We start from the raw sequence: 19,427 nt of genomic DNA on the forward strand, positions 1-19,427 counted from the left end.
TTGTGTTTTAGCTGCATGCTAAGCGACATATATATATATATATATATATATATATATATACAGGCAGCAAAGAGACACGGGGTTTAGTTCAGACAGCAGCTATATATATATATATATATATATATATATATATATATATATATATATATATATATATATATACATACATACATACATACATACATACATATGTAGGTATATACTCTGTACATATAGATTTCACTGTCATTGAAAGAAAACGTCATGTTTCCAGTATGGTCACTTCACAGTAGAAGGGAAAACCTTCTTTACTTATAATGGAAGCCAATGGAACCAGAATTTTCTCCAAGTCGTTTTGGGCCGTTTCTTTTGGTCCATTCATCATGAAATTTATGTACAATGTAAAGGGTATTTGACAGTTTCAAATTATATAAAAAAACTGAAAAACGACAAAAATGAAGGTACGAGGTTTTCTTCCTGCAACATTGCTGCATATGAGTGATGTTGCGCTCAGTGGGGTGGAGTTATAAGCAGAGCGAAACACAACATAAAGATGGAGGAGAAAATGCTCAGCAGCCAGAGCACAGCAACCTCGGGTCCAGTTAAACTGCTTTCTTTAGTTAAACAGGGCTTGTGAAGAGATCACAGTAGTAAAGCTTGGATTTCAGCGCTATAGAAATCAGAAATAAGTAATTGCTTACATTTCTCATGAGTCTTGTCGCTCTGAAAAAGGAAGAAAGTGGTTAAAATAGAAAGTCATCAGTTTAAACTCCACTTAATAAAATGATAATAATTCTGTAATAATGCATTACTGTGTGATAATTCTGCTGAAATTACATACATTTACCAATAAATTACAAACAGACAAAAAAACAAACCTCTTCATCAGCATCCTGGTCTGAATCAGATTCCTGGAAACAATAAAATAATAAGGCAATAATTTCATTATTAGTAATATTAGTATTTATTACATGATTACTATATGATTACACTTCCTCATATTATATTACTAATTCTTACAAGTTATTACTACAATATATTGTGTTATTAATTCTTACCTTATATTACTACATAATAGTAAATTATTAGTTATTACATTTTATTATAACATTACACTGGACTATATTATTAATTCTGACATCATATTACATTACATTAAATCATATTTTTAGTTTTCATATTATATTGTTACATTATAGTATATAATCAGTTCTCACACTTGATTAGCTTATTACAGTGTATTATATTAAGAGATAATACATTATATAAATACATTACATTACAGTGTATTATCTGTTATTACATTAGATTAATACATTAGTCTATTATGTTATTACATGTCATATTCTCTCATTACAGTGTATTGTATTAGTAGTTATTTCATTATATTAATACATTGCATGCGAGTCTATTATCTGTTATTACATTATATTAATACATTACATTGCATGACAGTAGTTATTACTTTGTTATTAAATTACATTGCAGTATATTAGTAACTATTACATTTTATAATCATATTAGCTTAGTTATTACATTAGCAGTTATTACAATATGTTGTCACATCGGATTGTATTATATATTAGTTATTACATCATATAATAAATGCACTTCATTAATGTTCATTATTTTTGTATTTTTAGAGAAATGAGCTGATCAGCGCCGAATGCTACTGCACCTTTAACCCTCTTCCGTACCTTTGAGTAAACAGGAAGTGTAATGTTGAGGTTGCAGATGGCATTGTGGGTAAGACTGCGGTAAGTCCTCGGCTCCTTGGTGAAGGACAGCCGGCCGCAGGGCTCCTGCGCGGTGTCCCGGATCTGTTAAGAAAAGCACCGATCAATGAGCAGCCCAAACAATCAGATAACCGATAAACGGACGGATGAATCACGTCAACGAGCCAGTCAGAGTCTGAGCAGGTGGGACGGGACCTTGATGAAGAGCGAGAGTCTGTTCTCCTTGAAGGCGTAGAAGCTGAAGACATGGTGCTGCCCACTTTTGGTCAGAGGCACCAGGTTTCCAAAGCAGTCGGCGAAGATGGGCTTTCCTTCCAGAACCTGCAAGAGAGTCAGAGCTCCTTCATGTAAAAGGCATTGATTATAATGTGGTACAGTGCATATTAACACATCGTCACTGTCAGCAAAGACACAAGAGTCTCCACTGCTCAGTCTTCTGTATGACAGCCACACAGCCGCCCTTTCAACAGAAATCAAACTCCTTTACCTTGACTCACATTAGAACTGAAGAACAGCTGGAACAGTTTCCTGTTATCATTTTGGAGATGTTGTTTTTTCTTTGGACAGTGATGAAACATCCAAAAGTTTGAGAGCTCTAGTGAAAATGGCTCTACTTTGCATATAAAGGTCCAGTCCCATTTCACCCCTGTCCCCTACCACTTAGCCCTACCCCTCTGTTTTGCGCATTCACGTTTCGGTGTAGGGTGTCCCGATTCTTGTTGTGATAGAGGGGTGAAGTGTTGGGGCTTCATGACCCTCCAAACGGAGGTTTTTCAGAGACTCCAAAAAGAGAGAGATATGAGAAAAAATAAAAACTAGCAAGACGGAGCAGAAGAGACCAAAGAAACCCACAAATGTGAAAATTTTCTCTGTTAAAAAATCAGGATAACCACCGTTTTATATTAGTTTAATGTGGCTTCAGTAAATTTTGGTTGTTTTTCTTCATAACAAGCATGAAAAAATGCTGATAGCGTGCTAATGTCTCAGTAGCTAGCTAGCTAACTTTCCCTTTCCACCTTAAATAGTCCAGCAGTTCTGATGCCTGAAGCTCCTGAATGTACCTGCTGCTCCATTTAAGTTGGAACGGGAAAATTCAAACAAGAATCTGGAGAATCTCTGACTTCAGCTTCATATCACTGAAGAATTAGGGGGGGTGATAATAAATAACTGCCCCCCTCTTTGAAGGCGTCTGATCCCTAAATATAACTAAAGCCCAGCAGTGAGGAGCTGAACTTTCCCCTCCTCTGCTGTCCCTGCAGACGGGCAGGGTCGCCTACAGAGCGGCGCTAGTAGCTGATAATGAAGTGATGCTCTTTTATTAGAGGGTCTCATTTCAGAGGAGAAGACAACCCAATGGTTCTATGTAGAAATTGGAATCTATTGGGAATTGTGTTGTGTTAAAGGGTTCTATACAGCACCAGAAAGGGTTCTGCTATTGTATACAAGCTTGTCATCCAAGCAACAGCAGAACCCTTTTCAAAAAAGTTCTACATAGAACCATATACAACACATTCTTCATCAATCTGAAGAACCTTTTGACTATGCAAAGAACCATGAGCCAAAGTTGCACTGCACTCCCCCTACTGGTCACAATGGAAACTGCTTGTAAATCTTGTAAAAACCGAAAAGGTTAAAAATCTTAAAATGTTTCTGGTTAAGCTGGTAATTTGGAGCAGTTATGGTGAAAATTGTGTGCATTTCATTTTAATTGTCATAACTTTTCCAAAGAGACTGTCACTTTAGGTTATAAATATACTTTGGTGATGTTTCTTAGATTTAGATTAAGTGACCCTTATTCGTCCCACAACAGAGAAATTTCACGTCCGCATTTAACCCATCTGTGAAGTGAAACACCACATACACACTAGTGAGCACAAACACACTAGGGGGCAGTGAGCACACTTGCCCGGAGCGGTGGGCAGCCCAATCCACAGCACCCAGGGAGCAGTTGGGGGTTAGGTGTCTTTTGCTTAAGGACACCTCAGTTATGTGCTATCGGCTCTGGGGATCTTCCGGTCGAAACGCTGGTTCCCTAACCTCCAGTCCATGACTGCCCCAAATGGTGTTCCCTGACCGGGAATTGAACCCCGGCCAAGGTGGTGACACCGCTGAATCCTAACCACTAGACCACCAGAGACAAAGTGGACGAAGGCTGTTCTGTCGCCTTTTTATAGTTTTATAGTTTCTTTATATTTTGATGTAGAAGTAAAGTCATCAGTAGTCGCTGACGATCAGAAATTTACATCCATAAAGTGGCAATTTCAGTTTTGAGCCAAAGGAGAAAAAAGTTGAAGACACGTTTATCTAAGTTTAGTTAGATGGTGAAGTTCAGTTCATGTTATCGGTCTGAACTCCACCTTAGTGTGGGAGATGCACAGACACAGGGACTACATTTCCCATCATCCTCTCCTCTACGCTGCACCATCATACCTCGACATCTCTGCTGCGTGCCACCTCAGTGAAGTTCTCCTGCTGCTCCAGGGTTTTGTCCATCTTATCATCGGTCATGCAGAAGCAGCGCAGTCGCGCCTCGATGGGGTCCAGTGTTTTGGCGAAGATGACGAATTTGGCCATGTAGGGAACGCAGATGATCTCGCGGTAAAGCTGCGTGGAGAAATTCACCGACTCCTGAGTCTGTCGGCAGTCAATCAGCCAGAACCTGAAACACAACACCACACAACAGCATTACTGCAGCGGTTTCACACAGTCGCTCTGACAGACTGTAATACACTACAGGAAGCGTAGGAGGCGATACGGCTTCTACTGTTTCATTTACAAAGCTCTATAATGTTCATATGATCCACACAGTCGCTCTGACAGACTGTAATACACTACAGGAAGCGTAGGGGGCGATACGGCTTCTACTGTTTCATTTACAAAGCTCTATAATGTTCATATGATCCACACAGTCGCTCTGACAGACTGTAATACACTACAGGAAGCGTAGGGGGCGATACGGCTTCTACTGTTTCATTTACAAAGCTCTATAATGTTCATATGATCCACACAGTCGCTCTGACAGACTGTAATACACTACAGGAAGCGTAGGGGGCGATACGGCTTCTACTGTTTCATTTACAAAGCTCTATAATGTTCATATGATCCACACAGTCACTCTGACAGACTGTAATACACTACAGGAAGTGTAGGGGGCGATATGGCTTCTACTGTTTCATTTAAAAAGCAATGTGTAAGAAGATGAAAGTGAGCAGCTGACCTAGCTGATACGTTGGTGGTGAAGGAGACGCACTGGTTGATGAAGGTTAGAGGAGTAGATCCTGTAATGTCCTCCCACTGCGCTGGAGTTGTGCCTCCTAAACAGAAAGACATACAATAGTAATACTGAATTTCCCATACATTAAAGCAGGGCTGAGCGATATGGCAAAAAAACAAGTTCACTGTATTTAAATACATTTTCACAACACATGATACAGACAATCAGAGGAATCATGAGCAAGCCATTAGGTTTAAGAAGACAGGACCTACTGGAGAAACATTATCTTTACCAAACTTAATAATAATAATAATGCAGACATTTAAAAAAATACATTTACATGTCAATAAAACGACATCAGTAACTCTGACCATAGAGAAGGTCATTGTGATGATCACAATAACAAACCTGTGATGCTGCAGAGTAAACGCAGGGTGGGCGTGTCCCCACCGAACATATTGCTGGTTCCATCGTTGGTGGAGCTTTTGGGGATGGGGATCGTCATGGTGATCGGCTTGTGAAACTTGCGTCGTCGGGGCTCCAGAGTAACGATGGGGCTGAACGTAGCTTTATTCCCCAAAATCTTCCTCACCATATCCTCCCCTATAGGCTGGGCCTGAAAACAACCCCCAGGAAACAGCCAGTCTAAAGTCAGAGGTGGGTGATGGTATCAACTTTCCAAACACTGAAAAGAAATTATTAAATCCTCCCAGAATTAAGCTAAACTATACATAATAAAAGCAAGCAGAAAACACCTTGAGACATCTCATGGGTCTTCCAAAAACCAGGCACTCGATCGCCTTTAGAGGGCAGCAGTGAGCTATGTTTGTTTACTTGAACTGCAGCTGTTTCTGAACTAGAAGACTAAACACTTTGTAATGAGTTTGCTGAGCCGCCCGCCCCTCTGGGCCCCTACTTTGACGGCCGCAAGAGCCGGCAGGAAGGCGGGGCCCGAACACCCAACAGCGATGAACCTCGGCGAGGACGCCATGGAGAGAGCTGTGAGAGTGGAGGGGGTGGAGCGCAAAGCCCGAGCTCCCCAGACATATGCAAGTCACGAGAGTGACGCAGGGAGGAGGAGGACGAGGACGCTGGTCCTGGCTCTCATGGCCATCATCATCGGGGCCCGGGGGGTGGGCGCATGCCACAGTAACATAAGAAGCTAATGTTATTGACATGTAGGATGGTGATGTCCCATTTCCGCCCCACCTAATCACAAATTAGAGCTGTACCTTTGGCAAAACCATGTGTAATGACTCAGATTTGAACACTACGATCTGAACTGCCCAATTACAGAAGAACTGCAGATATATCCATGAGCACCTGTAGGCCTACTCGGATCCTCTTGGTCAGCGCTCCTTCAGGGAACACGGCCTGCACCTGTGGAACCAGCGTGCTGCTCAGGACTCCGCCCTCCGGACCAATCAGATGACTGTCCTGCTTTATCCGGGACACCACTGCAAAGTACTGTGGGAAGTCACGAGTGATGATACGGCAGATTCGCTTCTTCTCCAGCTCCTCTGGTGAATCCAACTCTGAACCAAACACAATAGAGGTACAGCAAAAGAATGTTTGTTCATTACACTGCAGCACAACCATTCCCTACTCCATACAGGACCTGGGTTAGGGGCTAATGGTAAGGGTTTAGGGATAGGAATGTGCACTTCTCTACTCCAAATCATGAGTAGAATACTAGCCTTCAGGAAACTGAACCCTGAAATCACAGGCTCCTCACCTGCTGTCTTCTATGTTGTTAGTTGCCATAATCTCATGATCAGTGACTAGTCGACATCAAGCATTATCACCAAGCAGTAAATCAAGTAGTCTGTGCAACCACAAGTAAGGTTTAAGATTTAGGGTTTATGGTTTACCCTCATCTATGCCTTTGAGGATCTGGTCGACTTGTCATGGTTTAAAGTGATGGTCTCCAACCCTGGTCATGGAGCCCTACTTTCCTGCAGTGTTTGGTTCCAGTCAGTATCCAATAAGCTACTCTGACCCTTACTTAAGTCTAAAACATCTCATCCAGACAATCCGGTACTGGAAAAGAGGTATAGGGTGTAGGGTTTACCCTCATCCATGCCGTTAAGGATCTGGTTGAGTTCCTCTTCTGTGTGTTCACAGTGATGCTCCCTCCAGCTCTCCCCCGTCTCACTGCGCAGAATCACCAGCTCACGCTCAGAACCACGCAGAGCTGCAAAGTGAGGAATCTCCACAATCACCGGCCTAACAGATACAGCCAGGAACAAGACTTACAGTCAGAGTTTAACTTCACACATTCAAATGTTTAATATCTAAAGACGTGTACAATAAAATGAGAATAAACAAATGAAAATCAAGCTGGGAGCTTCTATATAGACATAAAAATAAAATAATGAGTTTATTGTTAGGAGAACATTCCATCTGATCTCAGAGCAGCACAACAAACTTCACAGATCTGGTAACATCAACATGTACAACAGTGTATGCGCAAAACTGAACAGGAGCAGTGCACATTTCAATGCTGCACTGAAAGGATACAGCAGCATTAGCTCACTCAGGTAAAACAACACTGAAAACACCCAAACACTAAAAACAGACAAACCACTACAGAGTTTACTTACATGAACCATAAAGCCAGCAGTATACTTGAAACGACAAAAGAACTACATGAATTAGAACTGGAACTAAACACACTGATGTAAGTATAGTTAAAGAGAACCAGGGGTACGTCTTTCTGAGACTCAGCACCACTAGAGGCTTGAAGCACATCTCTATCTCAAGATGTTCTGCACCATTTTGCTACACTTCCTGGGTTGAACAACATGCTTCAGTGCGAAATGGGGTGCAGCAAACTTTGAGGGACGCTTTCTCGTGTTTGCTGGGCTTGTCAGAGGTATTATCTGATCAGCGGTGACATGTACAGAAACCCCACCATATTAAAATTGCAGCACACACAATGAATTCTGAGTCTTCTACAAATGCAGCCACTGCAGTTCATGGTGCAGACATTAGAAGGTTCCATTTAAATAGACGTTTGCGTTTCGTTGGGGCTGAATGCAGCCCTGGACTGTGCAGTGACGCTGGCAGCCATTTGATATATGGAGCAGTCACAGCCAGGAAGAGGTCTCAGAACAAGACAAGATGTCAATTACGGTGACATTTTGCCACTTTTCTGTTTAAAATATACTGCCGGCTTATGAGTGATGTTTCTGGAGTCAGTGCAGTTTTTGGTTTGCAGAGCGAACCTGAGCCCAGAAAACAGCACTACTATTTACATTTATGGCATTTGGCTGATGCTCTTATATCCAATTTACACAAGAAGGCGAAGGTAGTGTTAGGAGTCTTGCCCAAGGACTCTTATTGGTATAGTGTAGGGTAGGGATTGAACCCCAGTCTACAGAGTACTAACCAACCACTACCACTCTAAATCAGGGGTGCCCAAACTAAAGTGCAACACTTGTGGTGGATTTAAGACCATAAGGACAAAACCATTTACAAATAAAGTAGGTTGACTTTCTGGCTGGAGAAATCAAGCATGGGCCAACTTTGGGCAGCCCTGTAAAGAAAAACTGACACCAAATAAAGCCTGTGGGTGCGGGCTTGAGGGGATACATGAACTGATCCACACTGTCAGGGAGTGGCAGGGTCCTCCAGTGTATCAGTGTGTGTATGCGTGAATGCATCAGGGAATCACTGTGTGTCCTACCCTAAGAATTTGGTTCCAGGTGGGCCGAGCTGCAGGATCCTGCTGACCAAACTCTCACCCTCATTCAGAGGGGGCGGAGCTGTGGGCAGGTGCAGCTTTCTGCTCCACACGCAGCGTTAAAGTGGTTAAAATAAGAAAATGTAACACATACAGGCACACATATACCACAGACTGCTCAAAGTCACACACACATCAATTCCATTAAAGATAACAAGGGTCTCCAAAATGATCAAACACAATGATTTATAAGCAGCATAAACATCTGGAACTAGTCCTGGAGGATACACTGATGATCGTTATTATCCAAGGCAAATCAAACATGTTTTTTTAATATAGAAGAGGTGTGTACTTTTGCAAAAATTAATATGCTATTCCATCTCTGACAATATTGTAAACAGCAAAGGCTTCAACTTGGAACAATTACTGCTGTGTGACACTAAATACTGCTGTTATTCTACTCAAGACACAAGACTATAAAAAATTTGATGCTTTAAGACTAGATTTTGGACTTTACTGTAAGGACTTGTGGTTTAATTCAGGTCTTGACTTGAGATTAAACTTGGGACTTGCCTGTTTTACTCAGGATTTACCTGTTTTTCTTAAGACAAGACATGGGACTTGTCTGTCATGACTCGGGATTAGACTTGGGACTTGCCTTTCATGACTTGAGATTAGACCTTAGGCTTGCCTTGAATTGGGACTAGACACGAATCTTTCTTGTTGTGACTTGGGACTTGCCTGGCTTGACTCGAAATTTGCATGTTTTGACTTGGTACTTGCCTGTCTTAACTTGAGACTAGATTAGAGAATTGCCTCTTGTGGCTTGGGACTAGACTTGGGACTTGCCTGACTTGACTTGGGACTAGATTAGAGAATTGCCTGTTGTGGCTTATGACTAGACATGAAACTTTCTTGTCTTGACTTGAGACTTGCATGTTTTGACTTGAGACTAGATTAGAGAATTGCCTGTTGTGGCATGGGACTAGACTTGGGACTTGCCTGTTGTGGCTGGAGACTGGACATGATCAGGACCGATCTCTCTGAATTGGGACTAGGAAACTTTCTTGTCTTGACTTGAGACTTGCCTGTAATGATTTTAAACTAGCTTGTCTTGACTCGGGACTTGCTTATTTTGACTGAAGTCTTGACTCAGGACTTTCATGCGCTGACTTGTGACTTCCTTTTCTTGACTTGACACTTGACTCTAGACTTGTACTGTATGTCTTGACCTGGAATTTCACTTGAACTTTCCTTTTCTTGACTTTTTTCATGACTTGAGTCTGTTTGGTCTTGAGACTTGACTTAGGATTTGACTCTGGATTTGCCTCAGGACTCGCCTGCCTTGAATCGGGACTTGACAGTCTAAACTTAATACTTACTTCTTGCTTGCAACTCAATGACTTATTTCCCCTCTCCTTTTTACTGTCTAGAGATATTTCACCTCTCTTACCCGAGGAACTGTGCCCCAGTGGGTCCGACCTCTATGATCCTGCCTGCAATTCCTTCACCCTCCACCAGAGGGGGCATGGTGGCGAGTCTGTGTCTCTTCACCAGCCTGCAGGTAACCCTTGTGGGTGCTGAACACTTCCTGGGTGGCACGATGATGCGCAGGCCATTGTGACGGCAGCCGCGCATGGCACCACCCCGGGCATCCACCATAAAGCTCACGAGAAAGCTGATTGGACGAGAGAGAAAGCAAACAGCCAAATACAGACCGCCACTGAATAAACAGCTCAGTTAAATATTTAATTTACATAACTGTCCTCTCCAGGCTCCGCCCACAGATACCTGCACAGTTGACCAAGCTTGACCATGTAGATGGTGTCAATAATCACTTAAATATGGAGTTTATTTCAAATCATTTTCATTTTCATGTGTGAAAGTTAACCAGCATCATAGCGTCACGGGCTACACCACTAGCTACTGTAGCACGGCTGAAGTTACGGTCAGATATTTACCCACAACTTTTCCCTTGTTGTGTACTGCTGTACCCAATTCAGCTGTTTTAGCATTGCTAATTAGCTATGCTTCTATACATCTCATCTGTTACAGAGCAGCTTGAGTTCATTGACGTAGCTTGATGCTGGACACTGGACGCTGTCTCAATTCGCACTGTAATCTGAATATATAATCTGGCTGTACGACAGGACAAATGTTGCGGTGAACCTCAGAGTAGTTTCAGCCATGCTGCAGTAGCTAGCTGTGTTAACTCACTTAGCTAGCAGTTTTAGACCGCACGAAGCTGGTGAACGTTCTGCTTAGCCCATCACTCCAAACGATTCTTCCAGCGTGACCTTCATCACTTGAAAATAACAATATTCATACACTAAATTTATACATTTGAATGTAGGTTGTATACTACAGTTTCTCATTAGACTGGAACTGGAACTGGATTTGTGGGTGGAGCATAGACAGGGCATTTCTCCCCTTACCCCAAAAGTTTGCTTCTATAGTTTTCACAGTGGAGCTATGAGGCTAATGTAGCCAGCAGGTAACAGGTCTACCCTGCCTGCAGTTAGCATGATGCTAACTGCATGCCTCAAGGCATTTGGCGTTGTTCAGTGACTCTAATAGACTCTAATACACTATGTGGTTTCTGACACCGTGAACTATAAACATGGGCTAAAATATGTTAGCATAGCTAATAAACAGTGGCAGTCACCTTGATTCCTGGATGTTGTTCATTCTTCTAATACTGTAATATTCAGGCTAATGTAGCTAGCAAGCAGTGCAAGCTTGTACCCCCCACCAATTAAGTCTGGACAACATTCAGGCTTCACGAAAGCTGGTACTTATTTGAATTTTCCATTTAAACCTTAAATAATGCACTATAACCGCTGCACCATTTAAGGTGGAATGGAAAATTCAAGTGAGGAATAGGAAGCCAACTTCACCAACACATTTGAGGCAAATGAGCTGACTCAGCAATGTATTTAGCACCACGCTAATTGGTGGGGTACAAGCTTCCTGTACTTGTTAGCTACATTAGCTCCGTAGCTCCCGTGCTGAGACGAAAGAAGCAAACTTCACACACCAAAGAGGTCTTGGCTGATTGGCTGTCTTTGGTTTAAGGGGGTAAATCTGATTATTTCGCAGAACTATCGCTTTAAAGACCAACATCATTACACAAACATGCATCGGACTGCAGGTACGTTTGATCAGACTGTGAGTGCAGTACAGTTATATTCTGGGCTGTATGTATGGAGGAATGCATGTAGTGGTGTACTCAAAGCTCGGTGAGAAGCTGTGCTGGAGGTCACGAGACCGACGTGAAACACACACTCACTCCAGCTTTCACACTTAGAATGAACTCTGATAACAGAATCCTCTTAATATGTGTGTGTGTGTGCGTGTGTGTATATCCACACACACACACACACACACACACACTGTGTGAGAGTAAAGCCAGCAGCCACCCAAATACCTGCAAGAAGGCTGATGAATCCTGATCATCTAATGTATCAAAATTCCTCCATAATGAAACGTTTAAGATGTAAAAAGAGGCGTTCAGAGTGGTTTAGTGTGAAACACTCAGTCAGAACTGTTCACAGTGGTGGCGATAGGAACCAGACGTCCGCCTCTACAAGCTTTCAGAGAATGATCACCTTTAGCAGCTGTAGCCAGTCAGCAGCCTGTCCATGTTGTCCAACCTCACACACACATATACACAGTCAAGTCATATTATTATGACCACTGGACCAATATCCAGAGTAACCACCATGTGCTGCACCGGCAGCACCTAGATGGGAGCGACTTATTATTCCAGATTTCTTATTATAGGAAAACTGATTATTTTGCACTTTTTTCCATCATCAACATTCCATATAAACTCAGACAACTCGTGTAGGTTCTCTGGTGGTTCTGAATGGTAAATAAAGTGTCTATGTCTGTGTTGTAGTCATGGCGACGCCTGGTTCCTATCACCGCCACTGTAAAGAGGTCTGAACCGTTTCACACCAAAACGCTCAGAGTCTCTCTGTTTACATCTCAGAGCAGAAATTACTTCAGATAGCTGGGTGGTTCCTGATGTTCATCTCTTTCTCGGTGTGGTACTGGATTCTGTTGGACCTCAAAAAGCTTCCAGAAGGTTCCGCTGACCTACCAAGGAAACCGAGTCTAGGAGTTTTTTTTTTTCTGAAGGTCTTTCTATCATTAGAGTTCCACCATCAGCCAAACTCCACACACACTCAGATGTGTACTGTTACTATGGAAACGACAGGTGGTCTCCATGGCAACCACATCACAGCAAGGCCAAGACCTCACTCACACACATCTGCAGCAAACACATGCAGAAAAGAAAAACAGAAGGGGAGAAAAGAATGAGCGAGAGAGAGAAAGAAAAAGGGATGAATGAATGATGGAAAATACAAACATACAAAAAAAGGAAAGAAGAGAAAAAAGAGGAGAGAAAATACAAGATATGATGAAGAAGGTGTGGAACAGAGAATAAGGGGAGGAGAACAAAACAGAGCATGAATAAAGAAAGAAAGAAAGAAAGAAAGAAAGAGACCGTGGGGGTGGGGGGGAAATCACCTGCTGTCATGGTCAAGGCACGGAGTTGACCGGCTATAAGCAGAACACAACACAGCATCACACACAGCATAGAGAGAGGGCGAGAGAGAGAGAGCGAGATAGGGAGAGAAAGAGAGGGAGACAAAGAGAGAGAGAGAAAGAGAGAGAAAGGGGGATGACACCACAAAAGAGGAAGAGAGGAAACAGCTTTGATTGATGGTCTGAGTTGGCTGTATGTAAAGTCATGGTGGCTGTAGCTAATGCTAATGTGTTGGAAAAGCAGAACTTTATCAGTAAAAACTGCCTGAGAGGATCCGACGTCTGCTGCAGTGAGAGTGAGCGTCCTGTAGGTGGAGCTCCTCCCACAGCCAGTCTCTAATAAATCCCTTACAGGATATAAGTCTATATTCACTTATAGCTGTTGCTCCAGTGGGCAGCGTGGTATGGTTACTACCCAGAGCTATCCATGCCCTGCACAAGGACCTGTTCACGTTCACCCATCGCACAATGGGCGGGGTTCTCTGTTGGAGGAGGGTAGGGGTGGGGGGTGTGGTGGGGGTCACGCCATTTTTCCAACCCAATGCTAGTGTTAACGGTAAACAACAGCAGCAACATTCGACAAGCTTCCAGTCCTGTTTGAGCTTTTCTGCGGCGAGTGCATTTCACCAATCCGTGGCCTGCACTATGTGTAGCCCCGCCCACACATCCCAGATTAGTACACTTGGTGCCACACAGATGCCTAAACTATGGAAGCTTCAAAGTCAAAACATAAACTCAGCTCAGGCACTCAGGCAGAGTATCGGTCACTGTACAGTAGGGATAACACAGTTATTAACTGTACCACACTGTCACTGCTGCACTATACTGCCCCCGGTGGACAAACGCCCCAGGTACACTGCAGCCTACCGTTCTGCGTGGGCCTGTGGTGCTATATATTAATGCATTTGATTGGAATAATATATTATCCCAATTCGAATTGGGTGTATTCGTATCTACTAGTATAACACTATGCATGTCCAAAAGTATCCAGACACCTCTTCTATTTAGTGTATTGGCCTATTTAACCAAAATCCTTTAGCTGATCCAGATGTTAGATTGAAGGTACAGCTGTGTGATCTGTATCTAGAACAGCGGCCTTTCAATACGGCACCATCAGAGGATACCTTCTTTTCCAAATTGTCCAAACTCCAGGACTGTGGTTCTCCTCCCACAATGATGTGGGATATGCTGGAGTAATGGAGCTTCATTCAGATCCAGAATTGACCATCCAACATCAGTACATGACCTCAGTAATCAAATCCTCACAGCAATGTTCCTAGGGTATCATGTAGTGTAAGGAAGAGTAGAGCCTGTTTCTGCAGCAAAGGGGGTCAAACTCACTTTTAATTACCCTTGTTTCAGAAGAAATACTGGATCAGCTGGTGTTTCAGTGACTGGATACAATTGGACATACTGTATATATATATATGTGTGTGTGTTTGTGTGTGTGTGGCTGACCCAGAGTGCAGCAGTGTACTGGTCAGTACAACATTATCCAGGTGCTCTGCTCCCCAACTCAGCCGGTACGAGTCTTTCTCATTCTCTCTGGAGAGAGCAGAAACCTGCTAACAGACACACAACACACTCTGCACTCAGCACACAAGCTAAGCATTATTAGACACTGCAGGTACTGAAACTTACAAATACTAAACCCTGCAGCAAATAAACCCTACAGCTACTGAATCCTACAGCTACTGAAACCTTCAACTAATGAATCCCACAGTAACTGAACCCTACAGCTACTGAACCCTTCAACTAATGAACACCACAGTAATTGAGCCCTATATCTACTGAACAGTACAGATACTGAACCCTTCAACTAATGAATCCCACAGTAACTGAGCCCTACAGCAAATAAACCCTACAGCTACTGAATCCTACAGCTACTGAAACCTTCAACTAATGAATCCCACAGTAACTGAGCCCTACAGCTACTGAACCCTTCAACTAATGAACACCACAGTAATTGAGCCCTATATCTACTGAACAGTACAGATACTGAACCCTTCAACTAATGAATCCCACAGTAACTGAGCCCTACAGCTAATGGACCCTACAGATACTGAACCCTTCATCTAATGAATCCCACAGGAACTGAGCCCTACAGCTACTGAACCCTACAGATACTGAACCCTTCAACTAATGAATCCCACAGGAACTGAGCCCTACAGCTACTGAACAGTACAGATACTGAACCCTTCAACTAATGAACACCACAGTAACTGAGCCCTACAGCTACTGAACCCTACAGATACTGCATCCTTCAACTAATGAATTCCACGGTAACTGAGCCCTACAGCTACTGAACCCTACAGATACTGAACCCTTCAACTAATGAACCCCACAGTAGCTGAGCCTTACAGCTACTGAACCCTACAGATACTGAACCCTTCAACTAATGAACCCCACAGGAACTGAGCCCTACAGCTACTGAACAGTACAGATACTGAACCCTTCAACTAATGAACACCACAGTAACTGAGCCCTACAGCTACTGAACCCTTCAACTAATGAATCCCACAGGAACTGAGCCCTACAGCTACTGAACAGTACAGATACTGAACCCTTCAACTAATGAACACCACAGTAACTGAGCCCTACAGCTACTGAACCCTACAGATACTGCATCCTTCAACTAATGAATTCCACGGTAACTGAGCCCTACAGCTACTGAACCCTACAGATACTGAACCCTTCAACTAATGAACCCCACAGTAGCTGAGCCTTACAGCTACTGAACCCTACAGATACTGAACCCTTCAACTAATGAACCCCACAGGAACTGAGCCCTACAGCTACTGAACAGTACAGATACTGAACCCTTCAACTAATGAACACCACAGTAACTGAGCCCTACAGCTACTGAACCCTACAGATACTGAACCCTTCAACTAATGAACCCTACAGATACTGAACCCTTCAACTAATGAACACCACAGTAACTGAGCCCTACAGCTACGGAACCCATCAGATACTGAACCCTTCAACTAATGAATCCCACAGTAACTGAGCCCTACAGCTACTGAACCCTGCAGATACTGAACCCTTCAACTAATGAATCCCACAGGAACTGAGCCCTACAGCTACTGAACAGTAGATACTGAACCATTCAACTAATGAACCCCACAGTAACTGAGCCCTACAGCTACTGAACCCTACAGATACTGAACCCTAGTGTTTAAACCCTACAGCTACTAAACCATATAGTGATTAAACCTCACAACTTCTAAACACTACAAATATTAAACCCCACAGTTACCATTCACCTACTAAATCCTGTAATTACTGAAATATACAGCTACTGAACAATTTGGTCATTGTATGTTTTACCTGATGGCTGGTTATCATGTCCTCAATCAGCACTCCCTCTCTTGAGTAAGCCAAATGGGGTGTAGTCTGATGGACTCTACAAGCAAGAAATGATTAATATTATAATTGACAATATTATGTATATTATGATTACAACCATTAGTTGATCCACACAGTTGCTCTGACAGACTGTAATACACTACAGGAAGCGTAGGGGGCGATATGGCTTCTACTGTTTCATTTAAAAAGCTCTATGTTCATATGATCCACACAGTCACTCTGACAGACTGTAATACACTACAGGAAGCGTAGGGGGCGATACAGCTTCTACTCTTTCATTTAAAAAGCTCTATAATGTTCATATGATCCACACAGTCACTCTGACAGACTGTAATACACTACAGGAAGTGTAGGGGGCGATATGGCTTTTATTGTTTTACTGTACCATGTAAGAAGAACACTCTTATTGTACAGGTGAATATTTGAATGATAGCAACAGCAAAGAAAGCAGAACCAAAGAAGAATAGTTAAATTAATGGATTACTCAAATAACTTGTGGCACTATACCTGTCCAGGTTGTGGCTGAAGTAGCTCACGCCGTCCAGATATTGTCCAGTTAGAGAGTCGTCTCCTAGTTCTCTCAAATCCTCTGCTCTAAGATACTCACCACCATCCCCGGTCATAGTGTCCTCTCCTAAACACAAACACTTATTATCACATAACTCAGTATTTGCATTGTGGGTCAACCAGGATTAATGGTCAAACCATCATTAGTGATTCCCACACGTAACAGTCAGAGGGAATCTCCTGTATTCTCCAGGAGTCTGTCTCCAGTATCATACACAGCACACAGGTTTTATTCAGAGCAGGCATGTCAATGTGGGAATCTTTTGGATCCCAGCTCTGCAGAGATTAATGCTTTCCTTAAGCAAATGTTCCAAATTCAATTAATGAATGTCGTATTAATTCGCTAATGAACTGAATGAAGCACATTTAATAAAGCAGAACACTCAAATCTGCACTGCTGTTGTCCCTTAAAATTTACAGCCACTGTACCCTTAAGTTAGTGAAACTTTCAACTGCTGGACCCTACAGCTACTGTACCTTACAACTGCTGGACCTTACAGCTAGCGAACCCTACAGCTACTGAACCTTAGAACTGCTGGATGCTACAGCTACTGAACCCTACAACTGCTTGACCCTACAGCTAATGAACCTTACAACTGCTGGACCCTACAGCTACTAAACCATACGACTATTAAACCCTACAGCTACTGAACCCTACTTCTACTAAACTCAAAAGCTACTAAACGCTACAGCTACTGAACCCTTAAGAACTGAACCCAAAAGCAACTGGGCCTTCCAGGTAATGACACCTACAGCTACTAAACCCTACACTTTCTGAACCCTATAGCACTGACCCCAACAGCTATTTACCCTTACAGCTACTTTTGTGGTCAGATGAGAGTAAAGGCAAAGTGTTATGTTTAGCACAAAACAAATGCAGTCCAACATCCTGTTAGCACCACTCCTACCATAAAGCATGGTGGTGGTAGCACCAAAAACAAACCTTAGTTGGTGAATTACTTTTCAATATGAGAAACTAATTGAATTAATGTTCCAGCAGAACAAAGACCCAAAGTGTAGGTCAAAAACTACAAATACATGGCTTTAAAAAAGTTTGTGTTCTGGAATGGCCAAGTTAAAACCCAGAATGAGAACCGGTGACATGACCTGAAACTTGCTGTGCATTAACAGTGTCCTTCTAATCTGGCAGAGCAAGAGAACTTTAAGTCTTAGGCTTCTGCAAAATCAGTGTTCTTTTTTTTTTTGTTTTTGTATGTGCTTAGAATTTATTACGTTTGTACAGGGAAGACAAAACTTTTCCAATTGTGGATGTGTAACTGCTGGAAACTGTAGGGGGTGAATACTTTCTGCACTCTCAGCGTTAATAACGAAGGCAGAACAACGACACTCAACACTGTCAGTTTATCAGCTTATCTGAACCACATTTTCACTTCAAAACAAAGACACTGAAGTCGTTACTCCATGCTGTTAATGTCAACGTCATCAGCAGCCCATCAATATTTATTTACCCAGAATTCCTCTGATCTCCACAGAGACTTCAGCTAAAGGTTCCTCCACCTGCTGTAGAGCTGCAGAGCAATTTAACTACATTACCCACAAACCTCAGCAGGGCTGCAGTAATTATCCAATGTCTCAAATACAAATAATGAGCTGATATATAAAGTGGGTGTTTTCAATAAAGTGGCCAGTTAGTGCAAGTAGAAGGTGGGTGTTTCTAATAAAGTGGCCAGTTAGCAGAAGCAGAAATTAATTGCGGTAATATGTTATAAATAAAAGTCTGTAATTAACTGGAGCAGACACTCACCTTCCTCATCAGAAACATCTAGAACTTCCGTCATCGTCTCTGGGACGTTCAGCTTGTGCTTTTCTGTCACCGTCTGTAAGAACATCAGGAAAAAGTTCAGGAACGCCAGAAAACGAATTTATTTCCATTTCTTTAGTTCTAAACTGACCTTCACGCTCTGAAGAGCGTGATCTCCTGATAAATGTCCATCACGGAGAACAGGTTTGAGTTTCTGCTGGAAGCTTACTATTTATTTGTAAAGGCAGCTCACGTTAAGCAGCTTAGGCCACAGATGTTTACAGCTGGCTGGGTTATTCATGGGAATAATGAGAGAATCGAGGAAGACAGGATTCAGGAAAACTAGCTAACACTAGTGCAAACAGACTCAGCTGTAAAAGTTACTCAGAAACTTCACAACCACATTTTACCAACATCCTGACATAATTACCAACAATACAGCACATAGAAGGTAAACTAGCGTTACTGCTACTGAGAGCTGATTGGTTAGTGTTACTGCTACTGAGAGCTGATTGGTTAGTGTTACTGCTACTGAGAGCTGATTGGTTAGCTTTACTGCTA

The 19,427-nt window shown here is 42.5% G+C and overlaps 1 protein-coding gene across 8 annotated transcripts in view; it reads right to left on the bottom strand.

The window, feature by feature from the left end:
• Positions 1–19,427, bottom strand: part of ank2a (ankyrin 2a, neuronal) — a 99,812-nt gene that overhangs the window by 28,625 nt on the left and 51,760 nt on the right. For 3 of the 8 annotated variants that reach the window (XM_037532921.1, XM_037532919.1, XM_037532924.1), the window contains 16 exons: positions 18,870–18,942; positions 17,045–17,171; positions 16,499–16,574; positions 14,627–14,733; positions 13,151–13,183; positions 10,068–10,292; positions 8,618–8,716; positions 7,001–7,155; positions 6,253–6,464; positions 5,338–5,545; positions 4,933–5,029; positions 4,146–4,374; positions 1,911–2,036; positions 1,677–1,799; positions 858–890; positions 681–702 (listed from right to left, as the gene is read on the bottom strand). In XM_037532921.1, coding sequence (XP_037388818.1) covers positions 681–702; positions 858–890; positions 1,677–1,799; positions 1,911–2,036; positions 4,146–4,374; positions 4,933–5,029; positions 5,338–5,545; positions 6,253–6,464; positions 7,001–7,155; positions 8,618–8,716; positions 10,068–10,292; positions 13,151–13,183; positions 14,627–14,733; positions 16,499–16,574; positions 17,045–17,171; positions 18,870–18,942 — 1,945 coding nt within the window. The remainder of the gene's footprint in view (positions 1–680; positions 703–857; positions 891–1,676; positions 1,800–1,910; positions 2,037–4,145; positions 4,375–4,932; positions 5,030–5,337; positions 5,546–6,252; positions 6,465–7,000; positions 7,156–8,617; positions 8,717–10,067; positions 10,293–13,150; positions 13,184–14,626; positions 14,734–16,498; positions 16,575–17,044; positions 17,172–18,869; positions 18,943–19,427) is intronic. The other 5 variants (XM_037532925.1, XM_037532920.1, XM_037532926.1 and 2 more) reach the window with 3 other exon arrangements.

The sequence above is a fragment of the Pygocentrus nattereri genome, chromosome 22 (assembly GCF_015220715.1).
Source record: "Pygocentrus nattereri isolate fPygNat1 chromosome 22, fPygNat1.pri, whole genome shotgun sequence".
Classification (NCBI taxonomy): domain Eukaryota; kingdom Metazoa; phylum Chordata; class Actinopteri; order Characiformes; family Serrasalmidae; genus Pygocentrus; species Pygocentrus nattereri.